The sequence below is a fragment of the Zonotrichia leucophrys genome, chromosome 2, assembly GCF_028769735.1.
Source record: "Zonotrichia leucophrys gambelii isolate GWCS_2022_RI chromosome 2, RI_Zleu_2.0, whole genome shotgun sequence".
Taxonomy (NCBI): Eukaryota; Metazoa; Chordata; class Aves; order Passeriformes; family Passerellidae; genus Zonotrichia; species Zonotrichia leucophrys.
Genome location: NC_088171.1, coordinates 116,850,033 through 116,868,724, shown reverse-complemented (window position 1 = coordinate 116,868,724; position 18,692 = coordinate 116,850,033). Strand labels below are relative to the sequence as shown.

Genomic DNA, 18,692 nt, shown 5'->3' with positions numbered 1-18,692 from the left:
AAATAGAAAAGGTTAGACTGGTTTAGAAATAGATCATTTTGAATTTGGGTTTTTTTCTCTCAATTAATAGTTGTTATTGTCTTGGAGAATTTTACTTTGGGATGACTCTATCATACTTGCTGTTGAAAGTCTTTATTACAATTAACAGGTGACAGGTGTGGAAACTTTGCTTTCATTGGTGCAAAAACATTTTATTTACTATGTGTTCCTGGCTATTGTGTGTTATTGGGGACTGGGTAGGCAAGTGGTCTGTGGTTGTACAGTCTGAAAAGAGAGAATGAGATTTATTGTTTATATTGTCTTCAGACAGTCTGTATTACTAAGGTTCTTCTAGAATATTTTTGGCATTAGGAGCATCCAGGTTTTTGTACCTTTCCTTCTGAACTGTTTGTTCTTTGTGACTGACTCTACTGTCAGAGAATGATTCAACACCAAGGATGTAATTCTGAACTATACTTGTTCTGTTTTCTGCACATCTTAATTAATCTTGAAAGCTTTTTGAAATTTGGCTTGGACTAATCTGATTACCTTATAGTCATCTTGATGTTATGCTTGATACCATGTACAATGGCATTAGCTCATCTTTCCCATTATGAAGAAGCATTAAGTGGATATTGCAATTTCCCTATTGTCTGATAAGTATTTTCTTCAGGATTTTCACCATGTTTCTTTACAGTATGGACAGTCTCTTGCATTTACATTAGGCATTGATTTCTATTTGTACTAGTCTTCTCATGTTTGACTCAGTGTTAAGACTTTGTAAAGACTCTAGACTTTGCAGTTGTGTTTGGTGTCACAGATGTGATGGAAAAATAGTTGTATTTGTTTGATACAGCTAAAAGTGTTTATTCCAAACTGTGTGGGGGATAACTGGTTTAGAATCCAAGCTTTTGTACTTCAAAAGTAAAAGGATAAGCTACTCTACCTTCACTATTGTGTTTTCTCAAGTGTGTCATAGCGAGTATATTAACAGCATTGAAAAGAATTGTAGGTATATAGGAAAATAACCTCCACATTTAGCTAGGTAATGAAAGGAAGTAAATTGGTCTAAATAGGAGATGCCAGAAATAAAGTATGTATTTTGCAAGGTCAGTTTCTGATTCATATCTTGTCTTCTTAGATCCATCACCAAGTGACCCTCCTGCACATTAGTAAAGAAGATAGTTTGCAGTTTTGAAGATGGAGGATGTTTGCATTTTTTATTCATATAAATATTAAAAAATACTGATGCAGACCAATGGCTCTTGTTGCTCTAGTTTTCCTCCAGAGTGTATAGCAGAAGGCTGGAAGAGAGAGTAACCCAACACCTTCCATTAGATTGCCATGTGTCAAGTTGCAAGTGTCACTATATAAAGTTTTAGTTTTTCAGTCTTCAGCTAAGGAGCTACATTTAGCCATTGATGAACTCATTTTGGGTACAAGTTAAAACAATGAAATGTTGGACATATTTAATATCTTAATGTCAATATATTTATTTGTTTATATTTAATTTACAGCTATAGATGATTATGTTGCAGATTTGGAAGAGAGAGTAAGCGATCCAGACACTCCAGGTTTGTAAATCTTCATTACTTCAAATGATAATATAATCACTCTTTTTAAAACGTGCTACAAAGTTATGTGTCATATTGACTGTTTCTTCACAGTTTTGTTTTCAAATGGTTTTTAGATAGTTTAAAGTAGGCCTGAGTTTTATTCCACTATGTTACCATTACATTTGTGAGCATAGCACTCCATGAATCCAATGTATAAATACTTAGACAAATTGTTCTGTCAGGAGTTTCCCAGTCTAATCAATGGTCTGGTTATCCAACACCTTCTTATATTCCTAACTTTAGGCCTGAATACAAATATGCATAAACTTGTTGTTTTATGGTTTAGTTCCTAGCTGTATTTTATAATTTAGCTGTCACTTTTAAATAAGATATTGTAGTAATAAATCAGTATGATTGTTTCTTTCATTTTTGAGCTAAATACGTCACCTTTTTAAGCTCTCTTGTGCTATTTAGCTTCTTCATGAAAATTCAATTGGAATATAAAATATTAAATATTTATATTTAAGGTGACTCTGAGATAATGTCAGAAGATACTGTGGAACATTATGCAGGTACGGTCCAAAGTGTTCTTTCTTTTTATTGAAGATTCACTGAATTTTGGCCCCAAACCAAGACAATCACATACCGAAAATAAAAGCAAACCAAACCAACCAATCAAACAAAACAAAGCACAACAACACACAAGACTTTAGAGCTTATAGGTGATATTTTTTCAGAATGTAAATTAAAAATGTAGACATAATAACTTCCTAAGGAAGTTATGCTAAAGCCTACATGAGTACTACATCACTGTGATATCAGCCAAATGGGCTGAATAATATTTTGAGGGTTGAATTTCCAGGAGAATGGGTATTGGTATTTTAAATTGTATAGAAGTGATTTTGTGGATGAAAAATAATTTAAATATGCCAGAGATGTTGTTGTTAGTGTGATGTCAAGAAAAAAGTAGTATCTCTAAGTTTTTTTAAAAGCAAGTAAGCCATAGCAAGTAGATGCCAAAATTACTCTGTAGAAGTTAGCTGTATATATAAATGATTTATAAATAATTCAGAATCAAAATATTTATGAATATTTATGAACCATATAAGAAAGCCTGCTCATGTTGCTTTCTTTTTTAAGTCTATCTTTTGGTGCCAGAAAATCAATCAGTTCTTCTACAGAATCTGTTAGAAATTTTCATCTTTGCACTTTTATTAACTTTATTACTGTATGAACTACTATAGTTTCAAATTTTTTTTAACTGAATAATCTTGTCATTGTATTGTATTGTTTATGTGTCTTTATTGTCTTAAAATTCCATTAATTTTCCTGTTCATTTTTCTTTTTTTTTAAACAGAGGATAGAGTGCATGAAGATTACAGTGAAGACCAAGGTATGACAGCTGCTATATTTAGTGTATTACAGGATCAAAATCTTTTGGTAATATGCAAGTGGAATTACTTAAAAAAAAAAATTCCTACGCTGCCACATTACTTTGCAAGTTCTCAGCTAAGATTTTGGGTTGTCTGTTCAAACTCCCTGTGTTTGTAATCAGTCAATCAATCAATCTTTTAACACTGGTCCAAGTGTAGAGTATGCATACTCATTATATTCCCATGCTGGTCCTAATGCCATAGTTTGTACATATGTGGAAGAAGAATGTTAAAGGCTTTGCCATGCCTTTTTCCTTGTGAAACCCTGCCTGGGTTAGATGTGGTTTACTGCATCTGTTTAGCTCAGTATCACCTTTCCATCTTGTCTGCCACCACCAGTTCTTTGGGAATTACCATTTTAGTTTGATTTCTTGATGATTTGCTAATGATTGCTGAGACCAAATCAAAAAGTAAACAAGAATAGTAGTCACAGACTTGAAACAAAGGTGTGTGATTGTGATTCCTGCTGTGATATCCTTCTGGAGACTACCACACTTCAGAAGAGTTAAACATACCTTTAAGACACTCTTGTTTATTTCCCATGTTTATGTAACCTGAGCAAAGGACAGGGTTTCTACAAAATATTTGCTACAGAAAACCTTGAGGTGCATTCTTTGTTATCAGGAGATAAATTCCAACATCCTCCTTTGGATAGAAGTCAAAATTCCATTGAAAGACTTTCAATGGCCCAAAGGTGTAATTAACCCTTAGCTTGTGTCTTTCTCAGTGTGCAGAAAATAATTATTTACCTCAGTGATGGTGCCCTTGACAAAATGCCTCAGCAGTAATAGGATAGAAAAGCAAGTGACTCTAGGTTTTTCCCAGGGCTTATTTTTTACTTGCCTTTCCAGGACATAGTTATTTTATGATCACTTCTCTTGCTTCTCACTCCTTGATATGAAGAAGTGCAACTTCTAATCTTTACTTTTCATGCTCTTTCATATGTAGTGGTAACACAAACAGAAAATGCTTTCATGCCCTTCTGAAGAGACATCTGTATCTCCTTTTTAACAAAGTTGATCAGGAAGGTCACAAAGTAAATTGCATCAGCTTTTTTTAAAATCAGTTCCAAAAGCATTTAATATTCTGCAGTCTCTTCTGGCACCCCAACACAATAACAGTGAATCACTGTATTTTGTGACTCACAAAATACAGTGATTCATTTACTTCAGGAAGCAGCAGTGCCTCTCTGGACTGTAATGAGAGTTTTAAATAGTATCAGATAAATCCCCTTACACTTTCTTTATTCTTGCCAGTCCTCTGATTTGGACAATAAGGAGAATAGGAACTTCCATTCTTTTTCTCAGAAGGAAATTGTAAGGTAGCATGTGACTGTCAAAAAAACCTATTATTCTTGGCTATTAAATTGTCAGGCTTCTTTATGTAGTAGATTATTTCCACAGTTCAACATAATCCATGGAAAACTGCTTTCCTCTTGATAAAATTTGCCTTTTCACAACATAATTTTACCTTGCTTTCAAGTTCCACCTTGAAGGCATTCTGGTTGTGAGAAAGCACAATGCATCCTTTGTACTTTTTAGAGGAATTTTATTTCAGAGCTCCAGCCTGGAGCAGTGGAGAAGAAAAAGACCCAGTGAGATGAGGCTGCCTTTCTGTCACACACAATTTTTTTATTTCTCACCTCAGTCTGAGTGCAGTCCATGGAGTTTCAGGGCATGTTCATGTTCATGTGCTAGACGCCATTTTAGCATTTGCATCTGTTTTTCATCCCTTTTGTCTCTAGGCCCATCTTTCTTGTACCTTTTGACATGGTTTTGGTTGGATTGAAAGTGAAACAGATTTACTTTGTTTTTGGAGAAGAGCGATTTTGGTTCTGTTTTTCTGAAGTGAAAGAATGCTTGGAAGCCATAGTAGAGATCTGAAATCCTTGCTCTCAAAAGTGAAGCTTGTGGTTTTGGCATAGGTTCCAAAACTGCACTTGAACCCCACAAGAAGATTCACATAAAAGCCTTCAGATGCAGTTGTCTGTGAAATCAGCAGAAGTACTGCTTTGAGTCAATTTCTCTTCCCCATTTCTATCATGTGTTTCCCCTCTTTTTTTTTCTGGTGGAATATTTTCTTCAATCCTGGTGCTTTCTAGAGTTCTCAAAGCTAAAGACAGTGCAAGGTGATTGGTGGCCAGAGCAGTCCAATTTCTTTTGTGACTCTGGCTTTGTGAGGCTTGGTTCCTAATTCACATCAGGAGCTGCTCTAATAGGATCGCTGTAATCACATCACTGAGGTTATTGCTAATGTTAAAAATTCTTTAGTGGAAATAAGTGCCCACAGTGGAGGGTGTAAATGATTGATCATAGCATTTGGAATACAAGAACTCAGTTATTGTACATAACTTCCAGTTTGAAGTGTTTCCTACATTTTCTGGCCATGAAACTAGAGAAAGAAAGCAACCTTGAGATTTTCATTAGAAAGAAAGAGTTCTGGATGTTTTTTTAAGGATATTCTATAAGAACTCTTTTTCAGAGGCGTATGGAGAGAGCCACACAACCATTAGTAACATACAACAATATCTTAAATGATACAATGATAATATAAAGGTGGACTTTTTTTTTGTTTTTGTTAGTGTTATGTAAATGGCCTTTTTCAGATGAGAATTACTACCTGTTAGACAATTTAATTATCCAAACTGAATGAATCTTTTTCAGTCTAAAATTCACAGTAAGTGTATATTGAAAATTCAGACAATGGATAGCATTTTGTCTATTTTCAGTCATTATCTAAAATTAAATAATGAATATTCTTGATCTGCTTCTTCTTCAGAATTACAAAAATTAGACAGTGCAAAGATTAAATCTATGCAAAGATTAAGAATATAGAAGAATTGTAACAACTGTTCTGAGTGATAGATTTGTTATAATTGTTTTCAAAATTCCATCTCTGTGATAGAAAGTCTTGAAATTTCAGCAATATGTACACATACGGTTTGGGGTTTTTAATGTAGAATTTCTACTACAAGCTCCATGTATCTATTCCCCCAAACCAGGGAAAGTTTTTTTTAAGGCCTTTGCTTTTGTCATTAACAAAATAACTGTGTGTTTAACTAAATTTTTAGAATACTTTGTGCGTATCAACCACCCAGGAGCTTTATTTTTCTTTCCTTTCAGAACCAAAACATGAAAAGCAGACTGAGACTCAAGATACAGGTATATACCTCTATATATATATATATATATCTATAAAAAATATTTTAGGCAAATTAGCATAAAGATAGTAGTAGACTTAGTCTTGCTTTTTATATATATTGAAGTACACAATATGTGTGTGAGCTTCGGTCATGCCATTGCCAGTTATGGCAAAGGTTCATTACAGCCTGTGTTGTTATGAGGTCAGATTTTTACTGTGACCTGAGAAGCTTTGTTCTAATATGCCATCCTTGAGGATTCATCTTGAAGGTCTCAGCTGACACAGAGTGGGGTGTCTGAGGCTTTTAGTCAACAGCTGGACCACAGTAGTTCATCACAGACTCTGCTTCTTGAAATGAGCCTTCCTCCTAATCCTGCAACCAGTGTGTAAGATCATTCCAAGTGTACAGGCTGTCAGTGCTAGCTCTGCTTTGATGCAGACCTCTTGCTGGTGCATTTGTCTAATTAGTAGAAGCAATTTCAAATTATTTGTCTGCAGATTCTCTCTGAGTTCTGTATACTTTGTTGTCTTGAAATGCCTGCTCTTCTGAGGGTCTTCTCAGACAGCTGACTGAAAAAACCACACAATCATTTAGTTTAGAAGGAAGCCAAGAAGTTCTCTAGTGTAAATAAATGGTAACAATCTGTTTTGTCACCTTTGTTATCATAATCTTAAGAGGACAGTCAAATTAATTTTAAAAGTGCCATATTAAGAGAAAACAAAAAGAAATTATTTTTTCTGTAGAATCCATTAAGTTGTAGAGTTTCTTTGTTGTGCTTCAAGAAAGAAATTAGGACGTACAAATGAATTGCATGTTTATCCAAATAAGACTTTTGAAGTTTATAGCTATGTAGATTTTTTGGTTGGTTTTCCCTATGTCTAGGAGATGGAGTTGGTGCTGCAAAGCAAGAACATGGGAGTACTTGAATGTATTTAGAAAGATTAAGAAGTGGTTTTAAAATTTCAGTTATTGTATCATAATCCAGGCAACAATTGTTGAAAAGGTACAATTGAAATAACTAGCTGATGAATAGAAGAGTTATTTAGTGAAACAGAAAAGAATATTTAAGGTGTATCTTTCCCCTGGAATTCATCAAAGTGTCTGCTTGTAAATGTCAGGTAAACATGTTTACCTGCTAGCTGTGTTCTTTTGTGTAGTGTGTAAGTTCCATCGCCTGAGGGCTTGAATTTATTCTTGCTCTGAATGGAATGTTTTCTTAGCTGTTGAGGACCTTCCAAAGGGGGTGAATAAAGCCACAGGTATATATTTTATAATTATAATTGTGGTCTTAGTGTTTTGATGAAATAGTTATGTTTGAAAAACAGGTTAAAAAAACCCAAGCTGATTATACATTTTCCTTTTTATACTTATAGAGGAAATTAATGAAGATTTTGATATTGCTAAAGACCTCTCAGGTATGAAATTTTATAGCTTGAAAAAGCTTTTTTCTTCAATTTATACTTATTAATATATTTTTAAAAAATAAACAAAAACACAGCTGAGAATAGAATAGTGGAATATATAGAAGGGATATTTGAAGATCATCTAGTTCAAATTCCCTGCCATGTCTAGGGACATCTTATTCTTAGTCAGCTCGTTCAAAGCTCTGACTTTAGTCCAGCCTGAGTTTAAACACTTCCAGGGATGGAGCATCCATTAAAGTGCTGGTCACCCTGTTCCAGTGACTCACCACACTCTCATAAAAAGTCTCCTTATGTCCTATCTCTGCCTTCCCTTTTTCACTTCAAAATCTGTTGTCCTGTTGCTACAGGTACGAGTAAAAAAATCTCTCTCCATCTCTTTTACAAGATCCCTTATCTAAAGGCTGTGGTAGGGTCTCACTGGGGTCCTCTTTTGTCCAGGCTGAACAGTCCCAGCCTGTCAGCCTGCCTTCCTAGGAGAGATGCTCCAGCCCTCTGATCATCTTCATGGGCCTCATCTGAACCTGTTCTAACAGGTCCATGTCTATCTTGAGCTAAAAACTGCAGAGCTGGACGCAGCACTCTGTGGGGGTCTGGTGAGAGACTCCTCTTTAGATGCATCCACAGATGCAGCTGGCCTTCTGGGCTGGGGGTGTACACTTTTGGCTCATGTCCAGTGTTTTATCCACCAGAACATCCCAGTCATTCTCCAAAGGGATGCTCTCAATCTCTTCTTTCCCCAATGTTTATTGATATTGGAGGTTGCCCTGACCCTGGTGCAGGATCTTGTACGTGGCCTTGTTGAACTTCATGGCATTCTTATGAAGTGCTTATTCCATTGCTCAAATTGAGCTCTCTGGTAATTTCCCACATTGCTACTCAGAAAGGTTATGTTGTAAATTTTTGTTTGCTGTATTGTTCTTGAAGAATTTTAAATGAGTACTGTGTTAAATGTAATTTAAAGATCTGCTCTAAGATGTTAAAAATTTTGTTAAAGTTTTTCTCAAGCATGATGTTGGTTGAGTCAGCTAGAGCAAAGTCATCTAAGCAGTTTAGCCTGAGCACTGTGTGTAGGATTTGATTCTATGTTTATTTAGGTTTTCTGTTTAAAAAATGTATTCTTGTATGATTCAAAGGGATAACCTACATTGTTTCACTCAAACAACAATTGTAACTAAAAACCTTCCAGTGTGTGCAGTAGAAGTCCTAGTAGGTAAACTTTTGGATGTGAAATGCAATTAGTACCATTTTCCCTACTCTTCAGTTAACTGAACTTGTTAGTTTGTAATTTAAGTCTTCCTTTTTGTTTGATACTAATTTGAATGTGTGGCTGCTGGGAAATAAAAACAAAATTATGAATGTAATGTGAATAACTATCAACACTTCTTTTCTGTCTAGGAATAGAAAGTAAGCAAACAGAAGATGATGTGGCCATTGAACCAGAGGAATCAGGTTTGTAAATTGTGTTTTCCACGCCTTTGCTACTTTAAAAATTAATAATTGGGAATGATAAATACTATGGAATAGGATTCTATGCTGCAATAAAAATACATTCATAACTTTTTCTGCAGCTATTTTCTTTCAAGGAGAAACATATCTGTGTTTTTGGAATCTAGCATCTTGGACTTCTTAATGACATATTTAATGGCTTAGAAAGCACTCTTCAGTTTTAGAAGTCGAGAGTGCTTTTTTACAGAAAAGCTTGTACCGATAAAAATGACCAGATTTGGTTATATGATGGAACTGAAAATTTCTTTTCCATGCTCTGTTTTCCACCAGCCAGTCAGATGTGCATACTCAGGAAAGAGGGTATATGTAAGGAATAAAGTGGAATGTCTCCTAAGCTTTGAGCTCTTTATTTATGGGCTTCCAAAATCAGAGACAATATTTACCCTCTTCAAATCTTCCTATTATTTACAGCCAGCATCCTGGCTATTGTGAATTTTTTCTGGTGAGCTTGTGTCCTTTCAAGCCTGTGTGCAGACTTCAGTGACGTGTGACATGTCTAATTTAAACATCCATATAGAAATAAAAGTAACTGAATTTTGAAGTCAAGTATTTCACAGTTACACCTAGAAACATAATAGGTATATGTGGATGTTTTCTAAGCCCATACTGTAGTAGCATGTGAAACTGGGATATGTGTGCTTTGGGTAGTATAGTTTCAGAAATTTGAAGTATCATTTTTGAAACTGTGCAGTCCTATAATATTGGCCTACTTAAGTATGAGTCTTATCCTTGGAAAAATTTAGCCAAAGAAGTTTGCATCCCACTTCTGCAAAAGTAGTATTACAGAGCAGTCTTAATAGGTCACTGTGGAAAAATAAAAGGGGGCTTTTTGTAAATATTTGGGAAGTGGTTGAGTTTGAATTATATTTACATTTTTCATTTACAGAAAAACCTGTTAAAGCTGAAGATTATTCAGATGATGTTCAAGTAGGTAAGTCAATATTGGATGCTTGGTTTTTTTCCTAAAAATCTGAAGCTGTAACTACATGGAAATTAGTAATCAAATTACTTTGCAAAGGGATATCACTATTGTCAAAGTTGCTTCTTGGTTTAGAAGCAATAATTTTTCTGTTATACTTGATAAATGCCAATGATAATTACTGGGTTGTATGAAAGCATTCCAAATAAGCTAGGTAGTTTTAATTTCGAATTTATTTTTAATGATTTCAGATAGAACTGAGTACTTTTGAAAGGGAAAAGCAACAATTTCAGGTCTCAATATGCATATGCTTCCTCTCCAGGGCAATCATCATGGACAATGATAGTGTTACTTCTCTGTGTGTCAGTTGGATCTATTGGAATCTGACTGTGGCACATTCTTTGGGCACTGATCTGGAAACAGGGACTGTTTTGTCATGTCATCACATTTTTCTTGGCATAACTGATTTTAAGAACAGGAGCACTTCCAGTTTTTCCATCTGTTGCCTGACAGTAGTAGACATGGATTTTACCAAAACCATTTTTAGCATAGATAAGTGGCTTCTAAATTCAAGAACTGCATATTGGTACATTTCTTGGAGTTAATTATTGCAGTTGCTTATTTGCTTGTTTTACCAAACTAGTTGTGTTGAGTGGAACTCAGAGTTGTATCTCAGGGCAGTACATCAGAGAAGCTGCAATCCAAGACCTCTAACAGCTGTATTCTTGTTTTGTGTTGGTTAGCCTGAACCCCCTTTCTGGGTTAGTTATTCTTTGTACTATGCAGGAGCTCTTACAAGATGTGGTGCTCAGAGTTCTGCATTGTTGGTTTTTTTTTTTCCTTAGACTATTTGTATTTAGTTCTTAGTCATGCTAAAAGTAGCCAGAGAAGTGAAGAAAACACAGGAGGCCTTTTGTGGTTGTCCAGTACAGATTGGAGGCATGGTTTAGTTCATGTTTGAGTTTGTGTGCTGAACCTTAGCTGAGATGGTTTCAAATGCTCCTCTTGGTGCATAACTGCGCTGTCTGCAAGGTCTTTCCAAGCTGTTTATCACAACAGCCATGTGGTGTGTTGGAAAGTTTGAAGCCATAGCTATTATTTAATAGATGCATTAACTGAAAGTGTTTTGTTTCATAATGAATATGAGGTGTTCTTAACCAAAGCTTATAATCAGTGTAGAAACAAATAGTAGTAATCTTTGACAGTATGGGCAAGAAGTTCAGCAAAGGTAATCTTCACTCAGTTTGTTATGCATTAAGTTGGAACTGGAGAAGAGGAAAAGATGTTTTCTCTCAGCAAAGGTTGCGGTTTAAAGTTAAAATTACAAAAAGGCCCTTAAAAGAAGTATTACAAAATTTCAACAGTAGATAATTCCACCACAATATCAGTTGAGGATATTGAGATGATTTCTTGAATTACACATGCTATTTTGAAATTCAGTTCAGCATAGAAGTGCCAAGTTGAAATCTTGGGGTTTTGGACCATATTTCTATTGGGTTTTGTATTGTAATTTTAAACATAATAATTTTAAATAATTTTAAAATAATAATTTTAATATTGTAATGGCTCAGTCTTTCAGCTGTAAATTAATTTTTCTACCTTCACCAAAAATAAAAACAACTTAGGTGTTTTATATAGTAGTGGTGTATTTTGAAATATGCTATTTTGAATCATAACATCATTTAGATTGGAAAAGACCCTTAAAGTCAAGTTCAGCTTTAGACCTAAAACTGGCAAGTCCACTACTAAACCATGTCCCCAGGTGTCATATCTACACATCTTTTAAATGCCTCCAGGCTGGGGACTCTACCTCTTCCTTGGGCAGCCTGTTCCAATGCTTCATCACCCTTTTGGGGAAGAAATTTTTCCTCACACCTAATCTAAATCTCTCCTGGTGCAACTCAGCACTGTTTTCTCAAACTGTCTCTTGCTACTTGGCAAAAAAGACTGACCCTCACCTGGCTACAACCTCTTTTCAGGAGTTTATGGGGAGCACTGAGGTTCCTCCTGAGCCTCATCGATTCTGAGCAACCCCAGCTCCCTCAGCTGGTCCTTATGACACTCGTGCTCCAGACCCACCCCCAGCTCTGTCCTTCTCTGGACAAGCTGCAGCACCTCAGTGTCCTTGTTGCAGTGAGGGGCCCAAAAGTGAGCACAGGTTTTGAGATAAAGCCTCCCCAGTGCCAAGTGGAGGGCAATGATCGCTCCTCTAATTGCAGATGTATTTGCAAATCAGATGGTGGAACTGAACCTAGTTATCCACTCTCATTTTGTTGTATTATGGTACTGAGAGACTCCTTGTCATTTTCAAACACTGCTAGAATGAGAAATAGCTTGTTCTACTTTGAAATTGTAGGTATTTCTGAGTGAATCTTTTAGATTTATTCTTTTTTTACCTGTGGTTGTTTTCAAAATTAGTGCAACACACCATTTAAATCACAAAATTATCTTGACATCTATCGTGGCATAGCTTTTGAAAACATAATAGCAGCAGCACTCAAAGGAAGGAAATATTTTCCTCTTCCCTTTATAGGAAAAAAGTGAGAGAATCAATCAAAATGTATTTTAAAGACAGTTATTACAGTTATTAAAGACACAATGATTATTAGATGTAGTACAATGCTCATGATCCTTTGTTTAGGAAGTAGAAAATGAAAATAATTTGATCACAATCTGAGCACAAAATTGAGCACTGCACTATGTTAAGAATCCTTATAATTTGTGTAGTTACGTGGGAACCACTCTGAAGGCAGAAGAACCAGTATTTATAACTTTTTCTAAAAATCTTATTGTTTCAGCACATAAAGTTCAAGTAGCATTTTGGGAAATTGACAAAAGAAACAGAAGACATAAACTACTGACAATGAATAAAATTTTATTAAATTATTAGTTCTTCTGCTATTAGGTATATTTACCTGGGTTTTTTTTAATGTGAATGTTTCATTTTGAAAGCAACATTACTCTCAGATTTTCCTCTCAGATTATGACATTCACGTTTTCTGGGTTTCTTTTATATCTTCTTTGTGATGGAGGATTCAGTATGGGAGATTTTGTTGTCAGGAGACTTTCTTCTTTGTTTGATTTTATTTCATCAGTTGTTCAAAGCTAATGTTTCCTGTTCTTTAAGCAGTAGCAAACATAACTTCAGGTAGTGTGAAACAAATTCAGAAATGTCACTATGCATTCCTTATTCTTCAGTAGTTTAAATTTTGCAACTGCATTTGAAGCATGGTGGCACCAGTTTGTATCAAGTTTGGAGGAGTTGTTTGATTTTTAGTTTAAACCTAGGAACTTAGTTTTTTGGAAGGAAAACAGGAGATAGCTCAGAGATTGAATTTAGCTGTTAGGAACATTGTCATATCACCAGGGAAAACACTGGGTGTGGGATTTGAATATACTGGAGTGCAACTCAAAAGTTTTTTGCTGACTTCAGGGCATATCACAAGAAAGTTCATAGTAGTCAAGTACATCCTTAGGTACCTGTAAGTCCTATTTTCCAATTCTCTGAGTTTACTTCTGAAATTACTGCCAGTATCGTTTTCCAGATGTAGGATACTTCCGCTGTTATAATCTGCACTTTTATAAACCAATGGATTTTGTAAACTAATGGTTTGATAAACTAGCTTGAAATATTACGGATTCAGATTTTCTGGCTGATCCTGCTTTACACTGGTATATAAATTGCAGTGGTTGTGATAGAGTGTTACTTGTTGGACACATATTTTAGGGAGACATTGCAGGTTTAGGGGCTACCATTACTCTCTGTATTTGCTTTTATGCGTTTAGATTTAAAATATCTAAGGGTTGCTCCACTCCTCCCCTTTGCCTTGTATCCTTGCCATTTTTATAACTCTACATTTATTTTACCAACTGCTGAAACCCCTTAGATGTAGAGAAGTTTCCACTTTAGAACCTTGACCCTTCCTCATTCCCTGGCTCCTCTTTTCTGGTTGCCTTTGACTTTAACAAATAAAACCCCAAATCAAACCAACACTGAAAACCAAACCAAAACCAAAATTAAAAATGTTTAAATGCATTTGTGGCATGGCTTAGATATTCTTTACAAGGTAAATAAAGTGCCATATGGTAATAAAAAATTTACTGCCTAGAAAAATAGTTAAAAGTTTGTTTCCCACCTTATACAGCAACTTTGTGAACATTCATTAAGGTAGCTCTTAGAAATTATAACCTTTTCATATTAACTAGTCTGATACAAAGTTGCATTTTTTAGCATTTAAGATTTTTTGTTGTTGTTTTAGAGGAAGTTGTGTTTTGGTTGGTCCTTTAATATAGATTTCCCCTTATTTTTTCAGATACTTAAAGCTTCAAAAGAAAAGTCCCTACATCAGGAGGACCAGTCCTAACCATACGCTACAAAAGGGGAGCAGATGGTTGAAATAGACCTTATGATGTAATTACCAAGCAGTTCAGGGTTTGGGGAATGAACACTAAGATGTTGTTAATGGGTTTTAGCCAACTGTCATTTTAGTAAGCATTTTTAACACTTGGATGTTTAGTTTACATTCCTGTCTGATATTTTTTTTCCCTTGGTCAAGTTTAGTGAATTCATTATTTTTCTTCTGTGTTTGTGACAAAGTTACAGCTTAGAGCTGCATTTCATGTACTGTTTAAGCAACTGTTAATATCCTATTTATAACATAGCAGCAGGTACATTTTTTTCAGATTTTAATATATATCTTTTGTTGTGGATTCATACAGTATGTACAGAGCAGTTTGGTCAAATGAAACATATGATGTTGTGAATTTTTAAATGTTTCATAACTGCTGATATAGAATACAGCCTAATTGCATTTTATTAAAAAACACTAATCAGGCACACACTATGCTGTGAAGTTTGACTTATATCTCTTTGCACTGATGTTATGTCAACAGTTAACGACATGAATTTCAGGTGATTTTTAAAATACCCTAACAAGGTATAAAATTTGTGTTTAATTCATACTAGTAAAAGGCCAGATTACAAAATTAGAGTTTTCAAAAACCTGTTATGTATGAATTAGCACTTTTTATTTATGCTCATCTGAATTTTTCAAGCAAAAATGTCAAGAGACTAGATGCTAGCCTGACAGGGAGTCAGTGGAGATTGCAACAAGACTGAGTTGCTGGAATCAGGTTTAATTCAGTAAAATTGTTCCATTTTGGTTCACCTACCTATAATGATCTCAACGCTGGCTTTAAGAAGTTTTATATTCAGTAAATTATTTTAAAACTCAAATTTGCATAAACACTCGATTTGCAAATTTTATTTTAAAAAAGTATTTGGAAATTCAACCTTAAAAAAATATGATGTCAGAATTTAAGACCTACAGTTATGAATGCTCTTAAAAATGGTACATCTGAAATTTAGGTACTGTGAGTGATTTAGAATTTTAATGTAAAAGGTGTGCTTTTTACCTGTTCTGTGCTGCTGTTCCACAATTACGAAGACATATTTTATTCTTTGATATTTTGCATGCGTTCCTTTTTGGCTCAGGAATAATTGCTGTGATTTTAGGAAGTTGCCAAGCCTGTTACAGGAGCTTAGGAGAAATAAAGTAAGATAAATTTATAAAAAGGAAAACCAATTTGGTAACCCTAACAGTTGGTTGCCTTTTGGTTTACAGGATGACTTTCAATTTCTGTAACACTGTTTTGAAGTCAGGGTTTTAGATGCTTACATTTGTAGTGAAAGGGGCACCATATATGCTTGCCCTTTTTTTGGGTTTGGGATGTCACTAAGACTCCATATGTTACATCTGATCAACAAATACAGATGTCCTAAAGTGATATCTTTAGACTTTTCAGGAAAGCAATAATACTCTTAGACTGTGATGTGTTTTGGGGTGGGATATTCTAGTAAAATTACCTGTGATTGTGAATTGCCGAGCAATAATTTTTACAAAGCCATATTTTGTGAGGTATCTTGAGAATTATTTTAGAATGGTGAATGGAGGACTTTTTATATAACAGTGGCAGCCTATTTGTAGAATTATGGGACTGTGAGAGTATATTACGCTGTGATTGAATTTTAGTATTTTGTAACTGGGTATGTGATTTTACGTGCTTCATGTTTACAAAAAAATGCCAAGCTAAGCAAGGTCAAGTGGACTATTAAAATATGTATATTTAAACCATTTTAATGTTTGGCTGCAATAAAACACAGAAGAATATCTTTGTCGTTCTAGTGTCATTATTTATTCCCAAATGTATTAAATATTAGGTATAGGGATAAATATTTGACTCAGCCACTAATTAATATGTTTTTTAATTGTGAATTTGAATATTAAAAATATATTTGAAAGTATTGTTCAGAAGGGGCAAGTAGCAAGTAAAATAAATTAATTTTATTTCTGGCTGCTGTTATGTGAAGGAAATGGGCCCTATGCTAAGGTCTGTGTCTTCTATAATTGTGTCGTGATTGTCTTTTTGGAGTATTGACATTCTGCAACCAGCTAGGCCTGAATTTTTTCCATGAAATATCATTTCTGTTTGTAACTCATAATGGATGTGATAGCACTTCTTAACAAACACAAATATCTGGGAAAAGTGATATATCTGTTTTGCATACAGAATATTATGGTTATGATCCATAGTTTAAATCAGAAATCTGATAAGGTCCATGCACTTCTGTGAAAGCAAAAATCTTCCTTGACCTTTTCAGTTTTCAGACACCTCCATAGCTTTAATGGTCTGGTATTGCTGAACAGTAGTTTAAGAAAAAGTCAGAAGATTACCTTTTCCTTAGTATTTTGACATTGCTACCTAGCCACTTGTTATATGTCAGTGAATCTACGAAATCTTGGATTCAGTTCCTTTTTTTTGGAAATCCCAGGAAGAAATACCAGTAAGCAAAGAGTAGCATACTAAAGTTGTATTTTAGTACTGCCAATTTACTACAGTTTGAGTGACTTTCTAACATTCTCTGTAATTGAAAAAGTACCATATCATGGCACTTCTTTCTAGGAAGTAAAGAAAATAGCTAAGATTTCACATAGTAAAGATACTGAAAAAGGTAATGATTTTACTGAGCATCATTTGTAATTTTACATGTTTCAAAAATTACATATCTGTAAATAAATTGTGTTGTGAATTTATAGTGTTGATTGAGATTTATATAAAACCTACAAGGTCTGAAACACATTTTTAATTGTGACTTGGGTCGTTCTCATATGCCATCAAACATTTAGTTGTAATATGAAAAATAAATTTATCCTTCCTGGTAGAAACCTGCATGGGAGTCCCTGGTGCCTTGTTACATAGTGATAGCACTCCTAGCCTACAGAGATTAGCTGAAGCTGTTTTGTCTGTCATTTACATCTTGAATTATTTTGCTGGAAATGAAGACATTGCATAAAGGATGAGTGGTTTGAAGAGCTAAGATTTTTTTGTTTGTTTGCTTAAGCTACAGTTGGTTTAAGTTGATGAAAAAATAGTCTCAAGATTTATTATCATATCCCTTTCTTTGAGAGAGCACATTTTTAAGCCTTTGTCAGAAATAGCATGATTAAAACCTTTTGCACCATTGCAATATGCTAGGGATCAGTGTGGAAGGAACAAAGCAATATGTGCTGAATATGATGTTGAAGTGAATTCTTAGTGAAGTGTAAATTCTTAGCTTCAGAGCTAACAAGATCAAGTTGTGATGAATTTCAAAACAGCTACATAGGAGGAAAAGTGGGAGTATTTAAAGATCGTTGGAGAGGCTTTGGTGAAGTCAATGGCAACTAATCTTGCAGAATGCAGGTTGAAAATAGTCTGAGAGTTTGGAGAACTGATTCTAGTGCATAAATAGCTATAGAGGGCTGTAGGTTATATGTTGCATGAGTCTCAGGAATAAAGATAGGTGAAGCCAGACAAGAAATGGGAGATGGGAGCAGGCTTTAGAGTGGTGAGGTCATATCATTGTTGTTCCTCTAATGCCACAGAAGTTGCAGAAATAACATGAATGTCCAAGATTGGACAAGGTGTGGAAGCAGGTTATCCAGTGACCTAGAATGAGAAGAGGGCCAGGTGAGAATCTCAAGTGCTGCTGATAAAGGAGAGAATACATGGAAGATGGGTGGCTAACTAGCATGATGTGTCATGGTAATGGGAGGTGGTGAAAATACAAATATGAGTATATGAATTGGTTTGTGTGAAAACTGTAAAAGTAAACTATTATTTCATCTGGAGCTGCATTATTGCTCTTTTTAAAATGTAGTGTTTTGGATGACATATGACCATTTTATTGATTGTGTGATATGTGCAAAAAATACAGTAGCCAGGGTTTTAGGAAGTACTGCACAATGCTTTCATTAATCACTGCTACGGTAATAATTGTTCTTAGTATGTAATTGACCCTATAGATCTTTAGTCATTTCTTACAATTTAATTGACATTCTAGATCTCATGATGTAATTGAAGAGGTGAATGACTTTCAGCATGACCATATTTATTTAATTTACCATATAATCAAGTTAATGCTCATTCTGCCTTGTACTGAATATAAATTAGTTATAGTGTCCATACATTCAGGAATAGCAGGTGTCAGCCTATAGTAAAGGATGAAATTAGACTGTTGAAAAATTTGATTTCATGTGTGTGCATAATCCAGTTTCTTCCTTAAAAAATGCAATGTTTTTCTGCATTTTAAAATGTCATATTCACACTATAATGCTTCTGAGCAGTCAGTTTAAAAAGCAGTAAGGACTGAGTATTCAGAGAAGGTGTCTCTAAATTACTTGGAAATTAAAG

At 34.7% G+C, this 18,692-nt stretch overlaps 1 protein-coding gene across 7 annotated transcripts in view; it reads left to right on the top strand.

Moving 5' to 3' along the window:
• The window catches only part of ASPH (aspartate beta-hydroxylase), a 111,986-nt gene that overhangs the window by 43,482 nt on the left and 49,812 nt on the right, over positions 1-18,692 (top strand). For 5 of the 7 annotated variants that reach the window (XM_064706148.1, XM_064706146.1, XM_064706151.1 and 2 more), the window contains 7 exons: positions 1,497-1,553; positions 2,063-2,107; positions 2,893-2,928; positions 6,091-6,129; positions 7,484-7,525; positions 8,930-8,983; positions 9,927-9,971. In XM_064706148.1, coding sequence (XP_064562218.1) covers positions 1,497-1,553; positions 2,063-2,107; positions 2,893-2,928; positions 6,091-6,129; positions 7,484-7,525; positions 8,930-8,983; positions 9,927-9,971 — 318 coding nt within the window. The remainder of the gene's footprint in view (positions 1-1,496; positions 1,554-2,062; positions 2,108-2,892; positions 2,929-6,090; positions 6,130-7,483; positions 7,526-8,929; positions 8,984-9,926; positions 9,972-18,692) is intronic. The other 2 variants (XM_064706147.1, XM_064706152.1) reach the window with 2 other exon arrangements.